This window comes from Perna viridis, chromosome 5, assembly GCF_037379345.1.
Source record: "Perna viridis isolate PV_CMFRI_1.1 ecotype Kerala chromosome 5, ASM3737934v1, whole genome shotgun sequence".
In the NCBI taxonomy this organism is placed as follows: Eukaryota; Metazoa; Mollusca; class Bivalvia; order Mytilida; family Mytilidae; genus Perna; species Perna viridis.
In genome coordinates, this window is record NC_142449.1 from 44397666 (window position 1) to 44425389 (window position 27724).

Genomic DNA, 27724 nt, shown 5'->3' on the forward strand with positions numbered 1-27724 from the left:
TTCTTTAAGAATGATTTCAAATATTTTTTTTTAAATAAAAATAGCATATAATATCAAAGAAATAAATAACATATATCTTAATCTTTTGATAAAACCAGCATTTTTAAACTGAAATCTTTGCAAATTACGTTATTTTTCACCCTTTTCATCAATTTATTTCTTTATAATATTTTAAAATGTCATTCAAAATGATATATATGATTAATATTAGTTTCTCGAAATTTTAACTTTATAATGTATATTAATGTCTCTGTTTTTATCAGCTTTGTATGTACATTTTTTTTTAAAAATATAACCAGGGGTTTATAACTTTTTACGATTATTTCTATTTTATCATTTTTTTATAATTAAAACAGCAAATGAATACAGTCTCTCTCCTCTTGTCGGTATTTTTTAGTTTCTTGTCGCTCATTTAAACTTCTTGTCGCTTCTTGACGCCTCTTGTTGGTAATTAGTGAGACCGCTTTCTTACGTTATGGTCTAAAATGTGTAACCTGTACCCGTACCCGCACCAACTTTTCCCCGTACCCAAATAAGGTTACGCTAAAACATTCATTCTTACGGTATGGTTAAGAACTGAAAATTGCATGAGATGTGAAAAAATCCGTTTCAATTCATTTCTCATCAAGAAAATGATGTATATTTTTCTGCTATGTCTTGTTTGATCGGTTTTCTTAAGTCAAAAGGTCTAAAATGTGTAACCGGAAGTTACCGCATCCAACTATTTATTGACTATTTCTAACTATTCTGTCCAATTTTCACGTTTTTCCACAATCGTTAAGAGGTTAAAACTTTCCCTTAAGAATTTGGATAAAGTTTTGGAAGATTTGATATTGTTTTGAAAAAAACGTGATTGAGTTTGATTTCCGCAACGTACGCGTCAATCCCCGTACCAGCAAAGCATGGATACGATCTTATCCAGAATTATAAACAAAGTCTCATCAACAGTCTGATGCGATTTTAATTTATCGTCAATGAAAATTTTGATAATATTATAATGTTCTAATGTCAAATACGCATTGAATTAGAAAAGATAACAAAAATACCGGATTTTGGGGTACATGAATTTTGGGTTACACATTTTAGACCTTACGAATACAGAAATTCGAATAAAATCTTTTTTTTTTTCGACAATTTACAAATCATTATTTCTAGCCTTACCAACATATCATTTTGCAAATGTGCACCAACTTTCAGCCGGAAATAACAAGTAATAATGAAGAAATTGTCAAAATAGTATTTGGGTACGGGTACGGGTTACACATTTTAGACCATACCTTTTCTTGCGTGCTGTCAAATGGTCGTTTTCAGTTTTATAGGTACATTTGTCTTCCACGTGCACACCGGTAAGTCTTCTGTTTCAATACAACAAGGTCATTCAATTTGTCATAGCACTTCACTCCTATCTTTTTATTTCCATATATTAATGGAACCGAAAGAGGTATTTATATACTCTTAAGTCTTTATTAACTCAAAATGTATTAAGTTGACACGAATTCTCTCCCTTATCACGCTATAACACTTAAAACGAAGACTCAAAACCCGATACGGGACGAAATTTAGCCTATTGTGTTTCTTGCTTGTATGAGAACAGGAAGTTTACATGAAATGATCGTTTGGCGTTGAACATTACCCAGTTTCCGATTCAGGCACGGGGGCTTGTTACAAGACTACTTATATATAGGTCATATATATGGCAATCCAAAGTGGACAAAAATGTCTATTTATTAATATTTATAAATATTTATAATTCATTTATTAATATTTAGAATTCAGTTATAAATATTTATAAATGATTTATAAATACAAAAGAAAGTCCCTGGATTACATTCTTTTGATTACCGCTAAAACCTTAACCTTACCGTTAAGGTTTTAGCGGTAATCAAAAGAATGTAATCCAGGGACAAAGACCAGACATGGAAAACAGACATACGCAACAAAGAACATGAAGTAACTAAAATAATACATACAAAGTAACAAAAGCAAATGAGCAACTCGGACTCCACTAAAAACTGGGAGCATGGACCTGAGTTGCACATAAAAAGTCAAGTCCGGGGTAGAAAAACGAGGAAAGGAAAACTATGACCCGTTGAATAAATCAGTTTTCACAGTGCAGATGGATACACCATAAATATCCACGAGTTCATGATGACAACCATAAAACTTCTGTAGTGATGACTTCAATCTTGTAGCAACATAACCCTGTTCCAGAAGCCTATTTGTTAGAATTCTAGCGCGATACAAAAAGTCTGCGTAGTTTCGGCAAGCTCTGGCATAACGTATCAGTCGTGGTATGAATGTAAGCCAAAATCAGTGACAGAGAATCTTTGAGATCAGCAGCTTTAAAGACTTCAGTCTGATTTAATTTAGTATTGATTGAATTCTTGCTATGGAGGACTTGTTCATGTGAACTTGCCAAATATTACACTGATGTCATGGCAAGTCAAAGTGGACAAATTCAATATTTTGCAGTATTAGAAAATAAATTTTTAATATTTCAAAATATATTTTTTTTTTATATTAGAAAATATTTTAAATATTAATTATTTATTTTGTAATAATAAAAATTTTCTAATATTATAAATAATTCCTGATTTAGTAATATTATAAAATATCACACATTTTGTAACATTAAAATTAAATTTGTAATATTAGAAAATGAATTTGTAATGTTAAAAAATCACTTTGCAATATTGCAAAATCAGTCCCATTTTCTAATATTACAAAAGGATTTTCTTATATTACAAAATCATAATTGAATGTCCATTTTCTAATAAAAAAGAAATCGGTTTTTTATATTAGAAATTCAATTAAATTTTCAATGTTAAAAAATGATTTTTTGGTAATATTACAAATTGAAATTGGAAAATGAACTTGTTATATTAGAAAATAAATTTGTAATATTAGAAAATGAATTTGTAATATTAAAAAAAAATACTTTGCAGTATTGCAAAACCAGTTACATTTTATAATATTACAAAAGGATTTTCTTATATTACAAAATCGTAATTGAATATCCATTTTCTAATAAAAAAGAAATCCTTTTTTCATATTAGAAATTTAATTAAAATTTTAATATTAAAAAATGATTTTGTTTTTTTTTTTGGTAATATTATAAATTGAATTTGTAATATTAGAAAATGAACTTGTTATATTAGAAAATGAATTTGTAATATTAAAAAATCATTTTTCAATATGGCAAAATCATTTACATTTTTCAATATTACAAAATGATTTTCTAATATTAAAAAATCGTAATTGAATACAACAAATCCATTTTCTTATATTAGAAAATCAATTTCTAATATTTAAAAAAATATTTTTTTAATTTTAAAAAGGGTTTTGTAGTATTAAAAATCAAATTTGAAAATATATGAAAATAAATTTGTAATATTAAAAAATTATTTTTTGATATTAGAAAACACTTATTTTTGGAAAACTTACTTTTTTAATATTAAAAAATCATTTTTAATATCAGAAAACTATTTTAGTAAATTCATTTTGTAATATTGAAAATTCATTTTCTTACATTACAAATTCCAGATTTAGTAATATTTTAAAATATCACACAATTAGTAATATTACATGTTGAATTTGTGATATTAGAAAATGAATTTGTTTTATTAGAAAGTGAATTTGTTATATTTGTTATAGTCCATTTTCTTATGTTAAAAAATCAATTTGTAATATTTAAAAGTTGTTTTTCAATATTTGAAATTCAATTGCATTTTTGACATTAAAATGATTTTTTAATATTAAAATTGGTTTTGTAGTATTAGAAATCAACTTGTAATGTTAAAAATGAATTTGTAATGTTAAAAAATCATTTTTTTTTTATATTAGAAAACACTCATTTTTGTCCACTTTGCCTTGCCATAGATATAAATGTTGTTTCTTTGCTTATTTCAAGTTTTTTTATGCTTTTACAGCTTTACTGCTCATTTCTTATGTTTGACAATTTTTCATTCACTGTATTTTAAAAGTTATTACAAGGATTTTTTTTTTTGATAAGAAAAGACTTGTAAATTATTTCTACTGCATATGATGAAGTTATTGGGTAGAGTTAGCCTTGAACATTAGTGTAAACAGTATTTTTTGGCATGGACATTATTTGCTATTTTTTGTTAATTTTACACATGAAAATGACAAATTTTCCAATTAAAAGGGAGTACCAACCCCCTGCACCCCTCCAGATCTACCACTGTATATTTGTATACTAAATATTCAGTACACACAACTAAAGAATTATGTACTTTCAATTATGTTCAAGATTTTTGTCCTTATTTCATTCTGTATCATCCATACAAACAAAGGGTATAGAAAATGAAATTTGGGTGTCCTTTCTAATTGGATAGGTGACTTTTCAAATCATGAAATAAATTGTGTTTTCAATTTCTTTCATTGCATAGTATTTTTCTCTTTTTCTGTTATTTTTTTTTACACAAAAATAATTGCTCAGTAGTTGGGAGAGGCAGCAGCCACCCCCGCGTCAATGGAATGTACAAATGTATTCGTACGGACACATAAATTACCTCTCTTAGTACTAATTAAGACTGTTACAGTGTCACTAGCAATGAAATGCTAAAAATATAGTATTCGAAGTGGCGAATATGAAAGTGCTTCTGCTCAAATATGACTTACCTCCTCTGTATCTTAAATGATTTTAACACTGAAAAATTGGAAGTGGTGGTAGGGATGATCGATTCCAGTAGCCATATATATACCATATTCGCCACCTTTGCTGGCTTATAACTAAAGATACCAAAAACAGACATATTGAAACTGGTGCTTTATTTTGTTATTGATGTTTAAATATCAGTGTCATTGATTTAATGCGCTGTACCTGCATATAGAAAGAGGTTTTGGGGCCAACTGCAGTCTTCCCTGCGGTATGATGGTTAAAATTCCTCGTCGTTCATTGAAGGCCAATGGGTGGCCTTGGTCTGACATTTTCATCACGGTGGGATTGTTATCTCTTTGTCATATATTTATTCTTGTTATATACAGTATCACAAAAAGCCGTTTGGATTGATTTTCTTTAGAAAGGGCCGGTGACAAAACTATAAAATAGCAAATGTTTATTTCTTGTCCAATTTCAATGGTTTTCCATTGAAGTTTTTGACTTCTCTATGATCTTCGTTATGCTGAATCCATGAAATCGTGTCTTCTGTTTAAATTTTTTAGAATACCACTTGAAAATTATAGTTCAATTTTTAATGGTTTTGAATGACGTATGAAAGATATTGGTCGTCTTTAATGCATTCACGTGACATGCATGCCAACTATTTCTCTGGAGCATCATCGTATGGTATAAACAGTTGTAATGCGGAAAATGATTAATTGTATCTGCACACATAATAGTTTGCAAATGGTTCAATCTTGTATACGATAAATGTACAGTTTTGAGTTACTGCAGTGCCTATTTATAAAGAACCGCAATGTGTTGACAGTTTCTTAACGATTTAATCTTTTATGATTATAAATTCACTGCAGTGTTTAAATATGATATCTTCGAAACCCAACCTTTGCAAAAATCGCAGTGTCTGTCAGATGAATTTTTAAAAAATATTTTTATGAAGAATTGTCTCTGTCTTAACGGGTATGTGTAGATTAGTCAGTTGGGTATGTTTTGTACAAGTTAGACCAGATTATTTTTGACAAAGAAAAAAATCTTACAATCGACAGACCTACTCATGTCTCTAATTTATTGAGTGGCGTCCGGAGCGTTACGTTTTCTGTATTTTTTCTTTCATTTATTGATTGGTTGTTGGTTTTTGTTGCCGCTCTGTTTCTTAATTTTCGAGTTTCGTTTTCATTTTCATATAAAATATACTTGGACGTTCTAGAGACTCCTTTGTTGTAAATATGAAGACTAAGTACATGTGGTAGACTACTCGTAGAATTTTTCACGATTAACGCGTTGGTTAACTTATCCATTGTACCATTTTCGGAGTTTTCTGCATGCTCTATTGTTGGTGTATTTTAGCTATTGTTGAAATGTCTAAGATTTTGTAGTTGCTTAAACCGTTGTAAGGATGGTGTTAGCTGTTGTTGTTGATGATTTTAACCATCTTGTTTGGGCTAATATTTGCTTTGTTTGGATGTGTTAGCTATTATGGGAATATTTTAGCTATTGTCAGGAATTTTTCGCTTCTGCTTGGATTTTTCAGCCGTTGTTGGTATGTTAAAGCTATAATTGGAGTTCTTCAGCTGTAGTTGGGATTTTTAAGCTATTGTTGGGATGTTTTAGCTTTTGCTTTCTCAACGTCTTTGTTTTACTACTAAATATTATTATCCTACAAATCTAAATATTATCTACATGTTTGTATGGTCCGACTCCCGTATTTAAAAGTATGTGTCGTCCACTGAATGACACGTACATGTATACATATAGTAGAAGTGCGTAAGCATTCACGGACATAAAAAACATTCAGTATACATGCACATGTTACTGGCATTGGTGTATCTTGCCTCATACGAGTAAGAAGTTATATAATAGACATTTGGACAACTTGCAATGTACGTCACTATCTAAAGTACAGTTAAAGAACCCCCCAAAAAACTTATTAAAACCCAAGACATCTACTGAAATTTGGGTATTCATTGAAGTTTACTATTTTGGACTTCATGTATACCAGGCGCAAATGCAGACATTTGTACAGGATGTGCCGCTGAGGAGGTAGTTATGACGACGATAGTACCATTTACGCCTCTTGTTTGACACTAAACCTTAACCCTGTCCCCGAACGGAAAGGGAGCACTGATCTTGAATTTGCCGTAGTTATACTCAAATTATAACGAGTATGGATATGGGGAATATGTCAAAGAGACAACAACCCCACCGAGATGAAAAATGTCAGCTCAAGGCCACCCATGGGTCTTCAATGAATGACGAGGAAACCCTCACACTACAGGGTAGGCTGTAGCTGGTCCCAAATCATCTTTATATAAATTTGTTACCGTTTCTTGGCTTTATGTTGTGAGAGAGATTGATTGTATTTGTTTTATTTCATTTAGTAGAAAATTTTGACCTTTTTGTTTAAGATTTAACTAAGGTTTTGTTCAGACTGAAAGATTTTCTTTTTTCTGCAGCGATCCCAGGCATTCTCCTTTGTCATTAACTTACTGTAAATTTCCAAAGAAAGCTCTAGACATCATAATGTTCTTTCAACATATATAACACACACTTTACAAGTAACAAAACTATATCTTTATTGACAATAAAAACAGATTTGAAACGACCTTTGGAATAGAACATACACATTCAAAACTTAATATAAGAGCAGCTTTAAAGTCGAGAAATATTTCTGAAGCTTAAACATAAAAAGCTCCGTAGATTAAAGCCGACAAAAAGCATAAACCTGCTTGATTTGCACTGCCTTGCAGAGCTATATATCGAAGTAAATAGTTATTTGATTCCATTTTATAACAAAAACGCATCTAAAATTTCAATAAATGTCACATTATTGCTGTACATAATTAACTTTTACGATTATATATGGAGCGAACTTTCTTTTTAATGTATGATGTAGAATTGTAATTATTTACGTGTAATGGGATAAAAAAAATTAATAGTAGCATTCCTTTCGAGCTGCCCCTTCGTCGTCATGACGTCACACACATCAAATATTCACCAACTACTCGATTGCAACAAAGACCAAATAAAAATTTTGCATTTTTTTTTGGCAAAGTCAGAGATAATCCGAGTTTGTTATTGAAGTGACATTCGGAATGTCATACCACAGCGTGATTTTTCAGATCACAAACATTTTTAAGAATCACTTCGGAGGCTCAAGATACGCCGCATATTTGAGATTTCCGAATTTGTCTGTGTAGCCAACTATTATAGTCGGTAGTAAGCCATTTGATTGCTGATCAGTTAAGAGATTCATAAGCTCCGGTTCATCAATATTGCTATTGAACATCATTTTCTTCGTTTTCTCTTTGATGAATATGGCAGAGAATACTGGCTTGCCAAAATAGTCTGAAGAATCGAGATACTTAAGACGACGACCATGTCGAAAACTGGACATAACCAAATTGTTTAACCGGTGGTGTCCAATTTCGCAGTATGACTTGAATTGTTTTTTGTCTTTCGAATGAAGGTCCTCTTCCAGTATAAACGAGACAAGCCCATCATATCCACTGTGTATGATTGACTGTGATGTTGGATAAAATCCCCTTTCCTCGAATAAATGAAGTAATTTCTTGTACGGCTGAGTGTAATGCTCCTCCCCGTAACGAATGATCGTGGTATTAGAATATGCATGTTTGCGATAAATCGCTAAAAATACAGCACGCTTGTCATGGGAGTAACTTCGGTAAGTGTGCAAAAGTGTTAAATTATAATTTGATTTTTCAAGATGCAGTTTCTGTGTTTGTAATCGCTTTTCACTCAAACCACTTTCAACGATGAGTTTATCGTACATCGGTATTGCCTTCTGTTCAGCAATCACTGTAAATATGGTCGACCTTGAATGCATATGACCATGCACCCACGTGATGTCAAACCGCAAAAGGGCAACCGCATTTGTGTATGCTTTAAGTTGATGTTCATTTATTTCGTATTTAACGATTCGCTTTGTTTTCCCTGCTTGCAAAGTGACATCAGCTACGTCATCAAGCAATCGGTTGCCCATTGGCCAGTTTGTTTCGTCACGTATCATTTCATGCAAAAGCTGTTTAACTGGGGCGTAATTTTGCCCATGCAACAGAACGATCCAAGATTTGGGCTTGTTGCCTTCGTGATGTATTTTGAAGGGATGCGAGTGATAGAATAAAACATCGTCGGTGTAACGTTCATTTTCTATCCAAAGCGCCCCTTTGTTGTTAACATAAAACCCAGCACCCATCCATGTGTCACTATGCTGAACTGAAGTTGGTTTAGACCGTAAATGTTTGGCCATTTCGTCACTTACAATCGAAAAGTCTTCAGATCTATCAATGCAAAGTGAGAACCTTGCTAAATCATACATGTTCGATTCCCAACCGAGCGCTGCATCTACAAACGATGAACTGACTTCGCAATTAAAAGCGGGGTCATTATCGTGGTGTTTGCATTTATGGACTTTTCCGATGCGTGTGTGCATCATTCCACATGGGAACAAAACGCTGCGTTTAACGTAATCCTCATATGGAAAACTAGACACTTCTTCTATAATTCTGCCAAGAATGACATATCCTAGATTCGACACGACCGACTTTGTTCCTGGAGTATAGTCCAACTTTCTTGACAACATGTACTTTATCACATTACGGGCCTCTTGTGGATAACCCTTTGAATGTATTTCCTGACTGATATTTTTTAGTGTTGCATGTCTTTTAAGCAACTCTGAGCTTAGCATTGGGTCTGCAACATCAGAATGAACATAATCCCAACCAGCAGTGTGGAAAAGAAGATTCTCGACAGTGATATCGTAAATTCTCTTGTCCATGTGACTTTTCTTTAAAGGTTTCACTTCCGGTAGAAGTCCTTCAGCACCGAAGACTATAGATGAAAGATTAAGTTTTCCTTCATCGATGAGTTTTAGTACAGCGATTGACGTGAAGGCTTTCGAAATAGCCGAGACCGGATGTCTTGCCAACAACTCGATATTCGTACGGTCATGGCCCTTGCCATATGCCTTCGTGTACGCTAATCTATTGTCCACCAAAACTCCGACTTGTGCTCCGTGATATTTATTTGTCCTCCAAAATTCGTGGAAGGCATCTTCAAATCTGAAGTTGATTGGAAGACCAAGAACTGAAATTAATAAGAGAATGAACAGTATTAAAAACGTGAAGTACATTGGCTGTCAAAATTAAATATGATATTTCATTAAGGTTGTCTGCATTAAATGATATGATTCTGATTTAGCTTTATTAAGTTATATATATGTAAAATCTTTCAAATATACTATGGGCGGATCAGCTGGGGAGATTTTTTAATATGGTATATTATTTTTATGCTAAAATCTTAACAAATACTCAGAAATAATTGAATAAACAATCAACCAAGTTCGCTATATTCGTTATTATATTGATTGATTGATTGATTGTTGGGGTTTAGAGCCCGAGCAGCAATGTTTCAGCTATATTCAGGCGATCGTTATTCATTGTTTTGCTAAGTTAAACGCACGTGAACATTATGCATATTTTGTTTTCATATTTACCTTGAAAAATGTTTTGAGCCCCTTTTTACCCCCTCCCCCAACCTTCTTGTTAATATCTGGATTCGCTGCATCACACCAATAACTTTAAATGGTTTTAGATTTCCCCGACCACATTTATTAATATAAAATTGCTGTCCCAGTTCACGGTTATTTAAGATGTGTTAAAGATGTATGCAGATGAGAAAATAAGCGACATACGACGCCTTCGTCGGATTCTTGATATTGTACAAATATGTATAATGATATCATTGGTGTCAAAAATACTTCAATTGAACTTATTTACTGTATATTGTTTGTATCTCGCCTTGAATTATTAATATTAGGTTCATTTTCAACTCGGTAAAGACAGAATTACATGTACATGCGTGTAATCTAACACTGACAGCGAACCGAAACCACACAAAGTAAAGTCATTTAGGGATACATGTTTCTTGTATCAACTTCTGAACGTGTTGTGTCACTTTTTTGGCGTTTATTTTCTGTCATCTGGAAGAACTTAAGAAACTGAAGTCTAGTCGTGATTAGATAAACGCGTGATTATCTTCTGTAGTGATATCGGATTGGTCTGATGGTCTGAGCAGAATCCAAATTCTGAAACTGTACTTATGTAGACGATGTTTTTGTTTTCACGAAATCCACAATCAGTAATAGTTTGCGAAAAGAAGTACCCGCGAATATGCATATAATGCGCTTAGTATATGTTAACTTTCAACATAACGCAAACTTAAATATTCGCGAAAATGTCTGAAAACCACAAATCGCGAAAACAAGTACCACTATAGTATCGCAAAAAATCGAACCCAATCTTGTGATCATGTACTATACTAACGAAGCTCCGATTCTCAACCCTTGAAACATATATGCTTGCACATCTTTTGCTTCCGTTATCAACTCAGATGTTTTCTTTGCATGTGATAAACTATTAACTATAAAATATATTCTGATCCCGTCCTAAATGAACGCAAAAAGAAGCAATTGTGATTGACAAGTAAGATAAACCGTGTTATAAAGTAGCATTAAAATTCCCACATAGTCTAAATTATAGTTGGGTTATTTGGAGTTCTATCTATCGTTTGAAGACCCTTTCTCAATGTCAAAAAAGTTAACTTGTTTACTTTGTAAAGTCTGTATCAGCGAATTGACAAATTAATTGAAATATCAAAGCCCCCTTTCTTCGTCTGATTGATTAGTTTGTGTACATTTTTCATTTGTTTGGCTTTTATATAGTCGAGGGTCTACATGCTCAAACTACGCTAGAAGTTATTGTGGTCAGTAACTTACGTTTTTGTTATGGTTTTGTAGTTACTATTTATAACTGGTAGTTAGTTTCCTCATTTATATTAAAGATCTCCGAAACGGAATGTAGGGGAAACTGATTACATACATATGATAAATAGTTTACTTCTCAGTAGTTCAAATTTATTTCAGATAATATTATTGCTATGAGTCAGTAAATAAACGCCAATAAGTTATTGCCTTATTTTGCATAAAATCCATTAAAAACGCTTGGTATTGCTACTGAAAAGTTTGACCAGAAATAGGGAACCCAATCTGAGACTGTTATATATGTTTTAAATTGTCATGTAATGACGACAATTTATGGAGTGTCTGTGTTTAAGAGAAGAACCAACATTTTTATAGTACCCATACTAAGCTCAGTAAATTCAACCAGGACGTTATCTGCCATTTAAATAAGGAAAAGTCCTTAGTTCGAGAAGCACTGTTCCGGTATCCTAGAAACCGACACTGAGGCTTGTTTCAAGTTCTCAAGTGACTGTAGGATTTACAGCGAGTCTCGAAATACGTTACGGCGACCATTAGGTGCATTTTGCCGTTCCAAACAAGTACATTTAGTACTTTCTGCATTTTCTGAATTCGGTTTGAAGCCGAAATTTATTATCAATTGATGAAACGGATCTGAAAAAGCAGAGAGAAAAAATGATTTTTCGAAAATCTTCATTTCGTAAAGGATGTTGTTAATTGACCCGTGAAGATAAGTGTCGTGTTCATAATAATAATGAAACCAGCAAAGAATTTTGATAAATGCTGTCTACATATGCATCGAAAATAATGTCTGGAGATACTGCTTTAGTTTCAATGCTTATGACGGATGACGGAAGTGACTTGTTCCAGTTTTGAAACGGACAAATCTGTTGAATAAATAAATATGCAATTGCGCAAATATTGCATTTCAAAATTATAAGCATACATGTTCCTATTATATAATTATGGAAGTCGGTGAAACAGGACATTGATTCTTTTTAAATCTAGAGCCCCAGTAAATTCATTGACATATATTACCTAGGATGGGTTTTAATATCGTTTCAATTTGCACCTAGACATTATTCTTCAAACATCATTTTTTTATGCTAATGCGAACGGGATTATGTTCCCTTCAAAAGAAAATATCATTTCTTGCGTAATAAATAAGTGGTTGAAAAAGAAATTTAAATGCTAAACTTGTTTTGTATGCAAAGCTTACCCTGTGACGGCGTAGTAATGTTTGTTCTCAAACTGATTTAGGTACACATAAAACGTGTATCCTGCAATTCAGATAAGTATTTCATTCAAATTTTTGAACGTCCCTTTAAATTTTATGAATGGCTTCTACCTACGTTTCTCTGTTGAGAAGATTCGGAAATTTCCTTATCGAAATTAGCATTTTAAAGTAACCGTGCAGACATTCCGAAAGAAAGTCTGCATGCATGTAATCAAAATGCGCATTTTTGATGCATGACAGTATACATATAATTTTTAATCCGCTACATGCATAAAGCATATTGCAACTTTACACGCACTTTGCACAGCACTTTTTAGTTATCTTATTGTTAAATGCACAAAGCAATAGATGAATCAAACTGGTGTCTTATGGGAGAACTATTAAGATAAGCTGCACAAAGAAATGATTTTCAAGGAAGCTCAAAAAGGAGGGTACATATGTGCATTGTCACGATTGGTCAGTAGTTTCTAATAACGACAGTACCATGTGATTCATATTTTTTTTTCGGTGGAAAGGGGTTACCCCTCAATCGTTCCCTCCCCTCTTTACATCTCGATCCTTCTCCTCATGTTGTCTACCCCAACCATTTTATCTTCAGTCCACCCCTTTTGTCGTCTCTTACTACCCTTCTGCTGAAATCGTCTTTACCATCCATTATCCATCTCTACACCTTCCACTTTTATGGGTAGTACTTCAGCTCAAATCCAAGTAACTTGACGTAAGGACTACAGCCCAAGTTTGCTCAACCATTAAAATATTCAATTATCTATTTTGTGAGTCCGGTCAGTTTTCGTATTAACAATAACTAATTTCAACACCAATTTTTGTACCAGGTGTTGACTATTGTTAAGAGAACATTCTGGTCATAAATCATCGTACGTGTATGATCAGTTATTATACGGAATGTTTCATTTAAAACTCTTCATAAAGTGACAGAAGAGATCCTGTAAATACATGATAGATATGATTACATGTAGCTTTGATATGAAATATTAATCACTTAATAAATGTGTCGAGTACATATTATTGTAATTATCTTAAATTTTTGGGACCAAGTTTCCCGGAGCACTTTGAGTTTGATTGCATTGCAATCTTTCTTTGGATCTCAAATTCAAGGTGTGACGGTGTATTATATATATTTCAATTTGTAACTGGCTTTTGGTAATATAAGCAGCCCATTTTCCGCGAAAATTATATGGTGATTAAAGATAAAACGCGTCTTTTGTACTGATCACAATGTAACTTGGCAGATTGTTTTGTATACTTTGGCTTGAATTAATGCGGTGTGCAGTAATATCGTATATTTAAAACCCGACTTGTGACATATTTTAGCTTGACAGATGAATACAGTTTAGAGACATTAGATCTAGATTATAAATTCAATGGGAAATTCTTTCAGACCGTATTGTGTTGGTATAGAATCGAGCAGACCTTTCCAATAAGGGTTTAAGGACGTGGTCTCGAAGTCAGCTAGCATGTAGGTCTCATTGTCAAGATGTATTAATTTGCTAATGTAGCGTAAAAATTTGTTCACATTTTATTATTCTTGTCTAATTTTAAGTGTGGAACTATTTTAATTCTCGGGAGAAACAATTTCGACATTCACGTGGTTTAAATGGATGTTTTGAGAGCGTGATGATACTGTAGAAAGTTAGAATGGGAAATCTGATAAAATACATGTGTATATACTCAAAAATGAGGACGGAACTAGTGATATGTTTGTTCGTCCTTTTGTCCTTCACGTCCCCTATAACAAGGATAATGGTCTACCGTGATGATTATTTCATTTTTAAGCAAACTACATAAATATATATACAATGTATTTGAACGTATTTGGTCGTGAAAAATAAATTATATGGAGCGACTAGTATTTTGATTCCGAGGTGGTAGGGGCTGAGACTTTTTGGAATTAAATATTGTCTTTCCCTGAAAAAGTTCACTTCAGCCCAGTTACCTTATACGGTGAAATGGAAATAAATAATCGGCTTATCCCGATCTAATTTCTAAAATAAATTTTATGATCCCACGAAATTTGCTAGCCCACTTCCTTTTGGATTTAAATGGTCGTTCCCTTGAGGATGCGCTTGGTGTTATCGAAATAATTGAAAATAACTAAATTATAAGGTCAAGAAAATGTATTTTCGAAAAATTGAAGGTTGAAGGTCGGATATTAATATTCTTAGTGATCGTGAATTTATATATGTACTCTTGTAATTACCAAAAACCTAATTGATATGGAATAATAGTCTTTTTGATATGGTTTTATTATCTTGTGCAGTTGCCTATTTTTGTGAAAAACTTTCTTGAGAATTTCTTTGTAGGAATTTATTGGTAACATTAGCCTTATTAACTGTTACTCAAATCAAACGAATTATAAATCCTTCGCTGCTTAACACAAAACGCAATTTTCTCGCTAATTAAAAGCATGAGTAATAGTCGAATATGCATAAATAAAGTTATTTTTGTACAAAGTGCTTGTCAGGTGCAATTAATTGTTTGCATCATAAAGCACACTTTTGATTAATTCTCGCAAAAACGATAACAGAAATCCAACATTATTACAAATATTTTGAACTTTATGGGTATGTGCCAGTGAAAAAAATCAAGGGTATTTCACTACAGAAATTTTGACTGGGCCAAAGTCTCGGTTATCTAACATGAACCTGACCATTATTTGAAATAAACTGCTTTTCTGACAGTCTGTCTTCCCGTGTTAGATTATGATTGGCAATGAACATATATTTTCTAACTATTTGAGCCTCCTTGGTGGTCTCAGGGTAGCGTGCTCGCCATGAGTGTGTGTGTGGGGGGGGGGGTGCACGTTTTTAAGACTGGTAGGCTCAGAGTCAGAATAGTGTGTCCGAGTGGAATGGCATGCCTACCTGTGGGATGTTGCTTAAGTTCTATAGCTAAGCGTGTCAGTCTAGTTTAAAGCAGGGTTCGATTGGTCAATCGTTCCCGTCCTGAAATGTATGAAATGTCTGCCAAAGGACGTTTAACCATAATCAACCATCCAATCATTCAAACCGCCCGAGTTACAGAATAACACATTTTGTACATTCACATACTTAGCTAGTCTTATATATATTTTCGATTTTTATAAAAAACCTACATGGATTAACTTAGTTCTTATGTGTGAATTCGGTAGATTGGGTCTGGTGTATATTCGCCCTCCTGGGAACCAAATATTTAGAAAGACTAAGTATAGCTTTTACATGTATCCTACTGTATTTGTGTATTGTATATACCGCTCTGAAAGAATATTCGAAAAAATAGGATTCTTAACCTTGGTAAAAGTTCGTGCCCGAACTTTGAAGTAAGAGCAGAGAACGTCCGGCTCTTTGTGGTATATGTATGTGTACTTGTGTACAGTTATACCTGTGACCTTGCTCGTTGAGACTTAGTTTTACCCTTCGAAACAGCTTTTATAACTTTTAAAGACACAAGCCCCTCTTTATACGTGGTTAAAAAGAACAACAAATGTTCCAGGTTGCTTTAATATCAGTTTAAACAACTGATATTTATCTGGCAGTATTTTAATTTTCATTGGATAACATACATGTACATTTGACTTGTTTCTTTCCCGAAAGTCATTTTTCGGTTTGGGATATTTTTTTTCATTAAAAAAGATATTTCAGAAACATGTATGTACTAATTGATCAGTAAATGGAAATATATTGACAGGGGGTATTGTACATTTCATTTATGACATTAAGATGTTCATATAAAACGTGTGAATAAACATGTTACAAGATGAGAAAAAGCCATAAGACATGCATTTTCACATCCATTTATGCAAATTTAATGCACCCCCACATAGCTACAGGTGTCTTTTAGAGATAGATTGTTTTGATATTAATTTTAAAAGTGATGTTTTTTTCTTCGAGGGGACATTTTACGCGGGATAAGTCAAAGGGCACTTGTTTTGAAACAGACACGTTATCTTGTGAGGATCATCGTGCACCTCAATTATGTAACAGTCGCCCTTGGGTTTTTTCCTCTTTGAGAAGTGCAAGAGCTTTTACTTAAAACATGCTTTATCAGAGATAGGGTGGTATGAGATTTAAGTAAAGTTTTTATCTATTTTACCAACGGACTTCGTTAGAGATCAAAGTGAAATCGAACGTCTACTATCAGACAGCAGACACGGATTCATAGAATTCAAAAAGGGGATTCCAGAAAAAGGGCATTCGAGACAATTATTTGCTAATCGTTGCCTAAAATAACACGAAATTTCGAGAAAAAAAAATCGTAAGTTTTTCGAAAAAGACACTCATCCTTGGTCCACCGCTGGATCCTGTGTATCATATATAATTTATTACAATAGACAATGAGAAATTATATTTAGTCAGATACATGTATAATATCATTCTATTCAGTATAAGTAAATACTGTATGTAAATGATGTTTTTCAGCATCATTGTTAAGTCCGTCCGTCTGTTACATTTTTGTGATCAACTGGCTTGATAAATTTATACCGAACGAAATATTATCGAATGGGCTATGTGTGACTGGGGAGGAGTGCATGGTGCACTGCGTGGGATTGAACTTTTCAAGGAAGTCGCCCTTGGTTCTTATCACGTTCGTCTGTTAGCACATGCTTTTATATTTGATCCTAGCGAAAATCGTGTACCATGTGAGATGCATGCATGGACAGCGAGAAAACTATGATCAGCGAGTGACTCTATTATATCAGTCATTTCTGTGCTAAACTTCGTCTGTCCGTCTCATTTACTTTTATCGGAGCTGTAAGCAAGTCCGTTCGTCCTTTACATACTTCATAAGTATAAATGCCATTTAAGGCAATGATTGAATAAAAATATGCAAGTCCAATTTACCGAAATTAATATTCAATGTGACTGAATGCAAGTGCCAGTATCTAAAATTACTGAATAAAATACAGTATAACTTTCACCAAATTAGACGTAACCCTACTATATTTTATGGTTGAAAAAAGGGAAAATGTGAGGTGTCTTCTGAGTGAAAACTAATTATGATTTATAGGTTGAGCAATGTTATTTAAAAGCAACTTTTTTCAGTCTTTTGAATTGTAGTAATTTATTTTTTTTTTAAAAACTCATCAAATTAAAAGGCTTTCAATGATTTAAACTTGTACGTTTTTTCCCTTCGTTTTTACTTCTACTGACCTAATTTTACAGATAATTATTAATATCTTGCACGGGTTCACAAAGGAAATATATGTTATGTCAGATGATATTAATGATAATGAATTGGAGCAGTCAAAATTAATTGTAGAAATACATGGAAGACTTACCTAGTGAAAAAGATAATATGGAAAATAGCGCTGAAATAATCATTGTTTTTCTCGTCTGCAGGAAGCAAGATCACATTGCAATTTTAGTCCATGATATTCGTTAGAATTAATTTTTACTATCCAATTTGAATTTATTTGTTTCTTGAAACTTTTCGTGAATCACCTTGCATCGCATATACAGCCGAGCGACATTTTACAGATCTGCACCTTCAACGAAATAGGTGTTATGGTCACGTGGTTTTGTATGTTTTACAGGTTAAAAAATTAAACCATTAAAATTTCGAGTTCAGCGGTATGAATTCATGCATTTAAAATGTGATAAAGGGTGGTATATATATATGTATAGCTAACTTCGTTTGACAGAAAGTAATTTAGAATTTACTACGGGGTATTTATTATCGTGATAAGTTATTAAGTTACCCCCTTTCTCCGTTTGAAGTGTAAAGGAAATTAAAAAGTTGTAAAATGCTATAAAAATGTAATTATTGGTAGAAACTACACTTAATTTAACAATAATGTCATTAAGTTTTTACGTTGGATAGTTTTCACTGTAGCAATGAAATGAAATGGTTCTCATGTATTGTTTGCTTTAAACGAGGCTGTGTATGCGAATAAATGAGCCCCTGAAATGAGGCAACATCTCGCATGTGAAGTAGTAGTAAATGAATTTGAGTGTTGAGGTCGAAATTTTAAACGGGGCATTAACTTATCAGGATCTAATGTCAAAAGGTTAATGACAGTTTGTAACGTTATGGGATTTTTTTAAGTGCAACGTGAAATTCTTTAAATGAACACTTTAAGCCGGTAATATTTACACTCCCTCCCTAGTTTGGTAGGATTTGTTCTGGTTACATTACAAACTGGAAACAAAATCCTTTCACTTCAAACTTTTAGACATGCGCTTTGTATTTGAATTAGAGGATTAGTAGTATTGCCAAATAGCACTTGTCATTAGTATGGTCGTCTTTAAGACTGTTGCTGAGCATGACTAACATCATAAAAATCAACTTCAAACTTAGTCACCATCATGGTAAATCTCCTCCGTAGAGGGTTCATGTTGAGTCTTTATTTCCAAAGTTTTTGCACCAGTCCTCTGTCACACTTAGAATTAAACCCCGACTCTTTATACGTTGTAAATCAGATCTTCGGAAGAGGCATCTTTTTTTGTGGCTATTTCCTCTACATGTACTTGTCAAGACGAGTTGCCACAGAGGCCACGCCATATTAGTCGTATTGTCAAAGCACCAACGCCATTATTGTAGTGCTTTTAAAGCACTAACACTGTTTTCATTTATTTTCAAAACACGCCGTTTTCATTTATTTTAAAAACACCAGTTCCGTTTTCGTTGTGTTTTCAGAGCACCAACACCGTGTTCATCCTGCTGTCAAAGCATCAACGCCGTTTACGTCGTGTTTTTAAAGAACTACATGTAATACAGTTTCGTCTTGTTGTCTTGTTGACACCATGCAACGCTGGTGTCATAGTAATGTTAAAACACTAACGCCGTTTTCGTAATGTTGTCAAAATACTAGAGCAATTTTTGACGTAAAATGGCTTCCCTGATTCGAGTTTGATTGGTTGATTGATTGTTCGGGTGTAACGCCAGAGCAGCAATATTTCAGCTATACACAGTGGAGAACATGTAATGATGATGAAATAAATCAAAGTACTCATGTACTGAATCAATTTATACATTTATCGTTTGAATTTTTACGCCTAAAATAATCGTCAAATTGCAAAAATATGAGATAAATGGATAGTACGAGGATCGAATTCAAACGTGACACATGCTTATTGTTATAAATGGTTAATATTGAACTCTTTGTTTTAATTTTAATTTCACCATTCTGATTACGAAGAATATTTAAAAACCACACACACACACCAAAATTCTTGATGAATCGTAGCAGTGCACCAGTTCGCGTAATATTCAAGTTCGATATCGGTTTCCATGGAACACCTAGATGAATAAACACAAAACTCTCCGACATAGTGCATATTTGAAGTACTAAGTACTTTTGGCCATTCCCAGTTTTTAAATTTTCAGGTCGATATTCAATTTATCTGCCCCTCACTTTTTATTTTCAGCTCAGATATTATTCATGGGTTAGTTATGTACGTTCAGTATTTTTACAATTCAGGTTATTCTAGACTTATTGTAAATCGCTGTATATGTAGTTGTGTTTTGCTGATGTCCTGTTGATACTTAGTTTTCGTCATTTTATAATAAATACCCTTTTTCAAATCATATATTGTCCTGTGTCTTTTTATGAAAATCAAACGAAGCAGAAGTTATTCAAGGAGGAAAGATGACACAAATTCAATTTATCGACCTTCATATCGAAACTGTCTGTTAAATCATTCAAAATTAAGCCACAATCATTGAAATAAATCATATCCTTAAATACATGTTCCTCTAAACTAGCTACATTTCTCAGTTGATAAGCAGGGTTTTCATTTCTAGCTAAGCATAATATGTTTTTATGCTTCTAAAAATAAATAGGCAACAGGTACTGAAAAGAGGATACAGGTCAACTATTTTTAATTGGATCATGGTTAATACAAACCAAAGTAATCAGCATATTTAATTCGCCGATAAAGTTGTTGTTTATTGGGTTTGTTTATTGGCGTAAATAACATAGAATTAAATTTGATGTATTAGAAATACCCATAAAGTGGGCCTAACTATCTGCATTTGAACTTAAGTGGGGTATGCCAGTGGGACTATTTTCCTGCGGTAGTGTACGATAACTGCAGATGCTATCAGGCTTTACAAATCTAAAGACTCTGGCGACTGCTATATCAATTCTGATCTTCGATTTAAATTGATAAAAATAGAATAGGACACAAGGACAATTACGTAGACTGGTTTCGATTGCCACTGGAAATAGGGAGACGTGGGTAGAATCGGACAATTTAGCCTCCTATAGTGTAGCGCAAAGGTTCCTACTGCGATGGAATACCACAGCAGGGTTCTTTAACGTGCAAGGAACGTGGCATCTTTCCCAACACGTTGCGCCACTATGGTTTGCGGTCAGGTTTTCCATATTATGGCCTGGCGACCCCAGCATCTAGCATGTCCACCATCTGGGGCACACAACCCAATTGCGCTGTAGGCAGAGCGGCCAATCCCCCGGCCATGGTTCTGAGCACTTTTTAGTCGTGTTTTACGACAAGCTTAGCGCTGCTTTTGACACCCGGACCAGCACGGGGCGCTTCGACTTTAAATAATTCACCAAGATTATATTCCTTTTTTATGGAGAGGCATTCTTTTTTGCGATGCCCATCCGTCTGTCTGTCAGACACGAAATATTTTATCTTAATTCTCCTGAATAATTGGAATAAAATGATACCTTAGTTAACAATATTTTTTTTTTAAATCATGAATAAAATATTCGGGAGTTTCACTAGAAAAAGGATACCTTAGTTTTTTGTGTCCAAATATATTGAATTTTGACTGGAGGCAGGTTTTTATAGCATTCTCTCAAATGGCGGATTAATTTATTGCGCATTGCAAGATTATTTGTGTCTATACCATGGCCATCCAAAAGAAAAAAAATATTTTGAAGTCTAAAATACTCACTGTAAAAATATTTATAATGAGTTGATTCATCAGTTTTCACAAAAGACATGTCATTTTAAGATTACAGACCACCGCAAACTAAACGTTTTTTTTTTGTGTAATTTTTAAATTTCTTGTTGTTCAAATATTTACTTTCAATATTTTTGTCAATGAAGATTATACTCAAAGTTTAGCCAACTGGGACCTCTCTGTCACAACCTTTGTCGTCTTAATGTTGTAAATTAAATTCTAATGATACCAAAACTGAAAGAGGATACTTTTACAAATCTTATTTGATTGGGGTCCAGTATAGGGTTGATATATTAGAGGGCTTTTAATTGGGGCCTTGAAGGGTACTAATAATTTTCATTGATTTTCAATAGCTGATTTTATGACCTACAAATCGATTTCCTGCTTTGAAGTAAAGGAAAAATAGTTATAAAAGTTATCAACTGTCTTGATAGATTTGCCGTAGAAATGTGAAGTTGTATATTGTATTTCCTTAGGTTCGATGCCATTGTTTTATGTAAGAAGTTCATTTTCTCAAGACTCCTTGAAACGCTAGACGAGCGCATTATTACTAGTTATTCGATATGCATGTAAAATGTAATGAAATTTTGTATTGACGATTTTTAGCTTACTCTGTCTTACAATTGAAAATATTTTTTTTTAATTTTAATGGGACATTTATTGTGTCCATGAAAATTCTAATATCACTTTGGTTAATCATGCTATTCCTCACATTTCGTGTAAACATATTTAAGACCTCTTTAAACTTTTTTTATGAAGTGTTATGTTTATCAAAGTTGGATAATTTGAAAATTGACATCTACTTTCAAGGTTTTTGATATACGATAGGCAATGTCCATTTCTACAAAAGTTTAAAGAAGATCTTTTTAAGCGTAAAATTCTTGTCAGAAGGTGTTTTGTGCTACATTGGTCAACTGGAAAACGTTTAACACATTTTAATAAGTCTCCGCTATTACAAGGTTAAGAAATACAGAAGCCCAATTGGTGTAATAGGTAGATTTTTTTTCTTAATTGTGATATATCCGTAAACAAAATATTTAGTATCAATATATAAAGTTCTTCTTCGATCTTATATTTCAGCTGAGCAATGGCCAAGTCCAAAGAACAAGGGAGAAAACCTAAATCTAAGAAAAAGAATAAGGTAGTCCAAGATGGCGGTGTCCACAAACCTAAGGAAATTAAAACAAATTTGAAGCATGTAAGTACGAGGAACGCCGAAATTCAAAGTTTTGGATTACACACATTTTCCACCAACTTCCTTCGAATAAGATTTTAAAATTTTAGTACAGTATGCACCAACATTGAAACAGTGTCTTTACAATCAGCATACCATAGTCATAATGAAAATGAAATGCATCCATCTTTGACATTTTTTTTTATTTTTCAGTAGCCGTAAATTTTGCGGATCAAATCCAACATCCATTATAAGGACCTCTCACCTCAAAAGAAAGAACTGACAGACCTGTTGACTCCATTTTAATGTGCATATGATTCCTATTCCCATATAGAGAATAATAGGACAAAATCTGTATCACATGCTGCATCATCCCGAAGGCTTTTAATGGTTGAGGGCATGCGACACAGATTTTGCCAAGTAATAGACATTTTTATCGTACATTTACACTATACGTATGAGAGTATTAGGATATTCTAACTGTTCGGGTGTTAGATAATAGAGGATTCCGTCTAGGGATGCGGTAAAGAGGTGCGATAAAGTTTCGCTATGTGATACAGGGCATTACAAGGGTGTGATAAAGTTTCGCCATGTGATACAGGGCAGTACAGGGGTGCGATAAAGTATTGCTATGTGATACATGGCATTACAGGGGTGCGTTAAAGTTTCGCCATGCGATACAGGGAATTACAGGGGTGCGATAAAGTTTCGCTATGTGATACAGGGCATTACAGGGGTGTTATAAAGTGTGAAGTAACAATGTTTGATACGGGTCAAACGTTTTAGACATCCAAAACTGCTGTATAAATTACGACTAAATATATGATGAAGTTTATTAATGGTCGCATTCTAGAATTCTGGTGAAGTCATTTAAAACGTATTAGTTCACTCTCGTATTTTGGTTTTATCCTCAGCATTGCCCAACTGATTTTATGGGGTACCTAACTTCGCCCGAACTTAAACTAAACTCGCGAAAAAAATGAATCGAAAAATATCTTTTTTGTTTTCCTTTTCACCTTATACATGTACATGTATCTGTGGCAACGTCCCTTCAGCTCCTGTGTATGGAGTTTTTATATCACAATATACATCATGACTTTTTATACGTATTAGACTTGTATTAGTTTTTAGTGGAGTCCCATTTGCTCATTTATTTTTGTTGCTTTGTATGTATTATTTTGTTTTTTTATGTTCTTTGTTGTGTGTGCCAGTTTTCCATGTATGCCAGTCTGGTCTTAGTCCTTGATTACATTCTTTTGATTTTCACTAGAATCTTTGCCCCATAATTAGCTCTTTACTATTGTTATGTCTCCCCACCAAAGTGGGGAGCGGAGACATATTGTTTTTGGCTTGTCCGTGTGTCCGTCACAAAGTTTTTCAGCACTACTCCTCTGAAACTACTGAGCAGAATTTTACGAAACTTGGTATTTAACAAGAACATCATATGTATTTGTGCATATTACCAGGAAATTTTGATCCCCTAATTTTTGTTGGAGTTATACCACTTTGAACTTGGAAATTTGCCAAAAATCCTCGTAAGTTACCTTGTCAGCTCAACTCCTCTGATGCTACCGAACCGAATTTTACGAAACGTGGTATGGAGCAAGAACATCATATATATAGTTGTGCATATCACTAGGAAATTTTGATCCCCGAACATTTGTTGGAGTTATGCCCCTTTGAACCTAGAAATTTGCCAAAATGTTTCATAAATTGCTTTGTCAGCTCAACTCCTTTGAAACTATGGGACCAAATTTTACAAAACGTGATATGTTGCAAAAACATAATATGTAGATTTCCATATTACCAGGAAATTTTGATCCCCTAATTTTTGCTCCTTTGAACTTCAAAAGACCTTATAAATTACCTTGTCAGTGCAATTTCCCTGGAACTACCTAACAGAATTTCACGAAAGTTGGTTTGTAGCAAGAGCATGTAAATATGTAGATATGCATATTACCAGGAAAATTTGATCCCTAATTTTTGTTGGAGTTATACCCCTTTGAACTCAGAAATTTGCCAAAAAGCCTCATAAATTACCTTGTCAGTGCAATTCCTCTGAAACTATTGAACCGAATTTTACGAAACGTGATATGTTGCAAAAACATAATATGTAGATTTCCATATTACCAGGAAATTTTGATCCCCTAATTTTTGCTCCATTGAACTCCAAAAGTCCTTATAAATTACCTTGTCAGTGCAATTTCCCTGGAACTACCTAACAGAATTTCACGAAAGTTGGTTTGTAGCAAGAGCATGTAAATATGTAGATATACATATTACCAGGAAAATTTGATCCCTAATTTTTGTTGGAGTTATACCCCTTTGAACTCAGAAATTTGCCAAAAAGCCTCATAAATTACCTTGTCAGTGCAATTCCTCTGAAACTATTGAACCGAATTTTACGAAACGTGGTAAGTTGCAAGAACATCGTATGTAGTTGTGCATGTTACCAGGAAATTTTGAACCCCCCTCTGAAACTACTGAACTGGTCAGCGCAACTTCTCTGCAACCTCTCAACAGAATTTTATGAAACTGACCTTTGGACATGGTGGATACTGTAAAAAGATCCAGTTTGCGGGACGGGGGAGACATATGTTTTTGCAGACAAAACAAAACTTTAATTTTGTTGTGTTTTGCATATTTCATTGAAAGTATTTTTAAGCAGCTTTTGAAATTATGTAAGTCTTCTTGTGGCCATCCTATGGGAACAACCGATATCCTAAAGTCAGTGGTGGATCCAGGGGATTCCAAGGGGAAAATTTTGTAAATCTTGTGCAGAATTGAGCAAAAGGTAGCCTTTTTCTTGAACCCCCTTTTCAAAATCTCTGGATCCGCCACCGTAATTTTAAAGCTGTTCTTAGCATCTCATATTCTGTTTAAGAAATTCTTTTCAATGATTTGAACTTATTGAAATGTACATTAAAATTCTTAAACCTTCACGAAATCAAAACCGTGAGCAGATTTTTTACAATGTGTCAACCATTTGTGTTTATTAAATATTTTGATAGCCCTGTAGTAAATGCCTCTGGTTAAATAGGCACAGGAACGGTATATAAAGATCTAGAGATCTCCTTTGGGTGCTGCTACAGTTACCATTTGAATATATTATTTGTAGATCAATATCACCAACCGAATTAAAACTGAAGCGTTAGATTCCCAGTTCAACGAACTTAAACAAGAAGTTATTGGGGATGGTAAAAAGAAGCCAGAAAAAATCACCAAAATAGAGGTAAACACCTTATGGAAGGGAGATAAGAAGCGCGAAATCTCATATTTAGAGAGTTTCAATTTCCGCTTATCTCCCCTTAAGCGATGAATCTCCATTTATAAAAATTAATGATTTCTGTACCTTACACTGACACATAAGGGTTGTATATATTTCTTAAGCGTCGAAGTGATATATTTAACATAATCGTGGAGCAACATGATGACCATAGGAAACTTAAATCTGATTGGCTTCCACAGAAATCCGCTTAGGCGAACCACTTTTTAGGATGACGTAGCTAAAACGTCTAGATTTAGTGTTAGCGCCTTCATTTTTGTCTGATTACCTTCAAAATTGCTTCATTTTCACGATATTCAATGATACATGTAGACCATATTTTGGCCTTTGTGTCAAGTATTTTAAGTGAATAAGTATGTGAGCGTGATTATATTCACTATGATTCTTTCATTTTAAGAGGATTGCTTCGTGTGCATTTATATTAACACGTACGTCTTTTCACCTCTGTCTGTCCGTCCGTTAGTAATAGTGAATGCATTTCCTCTGAAACTGCTTGTTCCTCTTATGTCTGTAGTATAAATTTTGAGTAGAAACACTCACATACAGAGACACACACTTTTTTTCAATTTTATCGTATATATCGTTTAAACCACCGCGAAAATTTCGGTCATCGTCGTTGGCGTCCGTTAACTTTAGTTTATCTACGATTACTTGAATAAACTTATCCAATATTTTTGTAATTTTTTACATTGTTCCTGGGGACTTGGCGGAGGGCCCTGTAGTTTTGGGGGCTTTTTGATCCACCTCTTCTGGAAATAAGGTGCTAAAAGGGGAAAATAGATGTTATCATTAGAAGTGATAGAAAAAGCTCATTGTTGATCCGATTTTTATGATTCAGATGTCGATATGTTCCTTTTGAAATTCTGTTTGAAACTTTTTACTGAGTAGACTTACCCTTTATTGTTTTGTAGTTGAAAGGGTACAAAACTTGGCCTCGCCCAAAAATATAATTTTTTTCAGTTTTGCTCCCGGTTTCGATTTTTTATTGTATTTTTTATATATTTTCCAATCAGGTTTCAGATACATCTGTATCTCTTATAATTTATGAGTTTTTGGGGCCAAAGGTGCCTCACCACAAAAAATGCTTATTGATAAGTGTATCAAAAGTTAATATTGTGTCCACACTTGCCCCAACTGTTAAGGGATCGTATCATGCTGCGCTCCGCGAAAGTTTTTATTATCTTTTTTTTATAGACAAAAGTGGAGTCTAAAACAGAAATCAAAATGGAAGAGACCGTCGCAGAGTTCGAGAAATTAGGAGCACAAACGCAATAAAAGTGACGTAAAGTACATAATCTTTGAAATCAGAACATTTAGAAACATTAAAATGGAGTCCATTGAAGCCAAAATGAAATGAAACAAAAGTTGAATTCAAGCAAAAACATTGGACCAGTGTTTGTAATTCATGAAATGAGAGAAAGGAATTATTAGAAATACCTGTATTTTGATTATGGATTATTGAAGACAATACACTTACAGTCCAAAACTAGATCATTGTAGCATTTATGAACATAATCAACATTTTGTACAGATGGCTCACGAAAATGGACAGTGGCGACAATGATCACCCCTACATTTGTTTTGATTTTTTTGCACATTCCATCAAATTCGGGAATTTGTGGATTATTTACTTTGTCGTTTACACGTACATATTTCTGCACTGAACATCATTTGTCATATTTCTCCATCATAATTGTAATGTATATAAAAATGTTTGAAGAAGACGCCAATGTTGTGAGTATTTG

General features: G+C 33.5%; 2 protein-coding genes across 3 annotated transcripts; one reads left to right on the forward strand and one right to left on the reverse strand.

Moving 5' to 3' along the window:
• Positions 1-1272: 1272 nt before the first annotated feature.
• On the forward strand, positions 1273-27703 carry LOC148617869 (uncharacterized). 2 transcript variants are annotated; one of them, XM_088585484.1, is made up of 4 exons: positions 1273-1346; positions 22600-22717; positions 25812-25925; positions 27174-27703. In XM_088585484.1, the coding sequence occupies exons 2-4, from the start codon at positions 22607-22609 to the stop codon at positions 27252-27254; spliced, it is 306 nt and encodes a 101-aa protein (XP_088441610.1). In that variant the 5' UTR covers positions 1273-1346; positions 22600-22606; the 3' UTR covers positions 27255-27703. The 2 variants fall into 2 exon arrangements, with proteins under 2 accessions (XP_088441610.1, XP_088441611.1); XM_088585485.1 differs by lacking the exon at positions 1273-1346 and adding an exon at positions 1423-1441.
• Positions 7188-18140, reverse strand: LOC148617870 (uncharacterized). The gene is made up of 2 exons (XM_088585482.1): positions 17927-18140; positions 7188-9742 (listed from the first exon to the last, which is right to left on the reverse strand). Exons 1-2 carry the CDS (start codon positions 17967-17969, stop codon positions 7779-7781), a joined length of 2007 nt encoding a protein of 668 aa, XP_088441608.1. The 5' UTR covers positions 17970-18140; the 3' UTR covers positions 7188-7778.
• Positions 27704-27724: the final 21 nt, after the last annotated feature.

Excerpts from the sequence above, each read along its gene's own strand:
- LOC148617870 (XM_088585482.1), bottom strand. The coding sequence starts at position 17,969 with ATGATTATTTCAGCGCTATTTTCCATATTATCTTTTTCACTAG. Across the intron at positions 9,743-17,926 it reads CATATTATCTTTTTCACTAG|TTCTTGGTCTTCCAATCAAC; the intron begins GTAAGTCTTCCA and ends TATTAATTTCAG.
- LOC148617869 (XM_088585484.1), top strand. The coding sequence starts at position 22,607 with ATGGCCAAGTCCAAAGAACAAGGGAGAAAACCTAAATCTAAGAAAAAG. Across the intron at positions 22,718-25,811 it reads TTAAAACAAATTTGAAGCAT|ATCAATATCACCAACCGAAT; the intron begins GTAAGTACGAGG and ends TATTATTTGTAG. Across the intron at positions 25,926-27,173 it reads AAAAAATCACCAAAATAGAG|ACAAAAGTGGAGTCTAAAAC; the intron begins GTAAACACCTTA and ends TTTTTTTTATAG.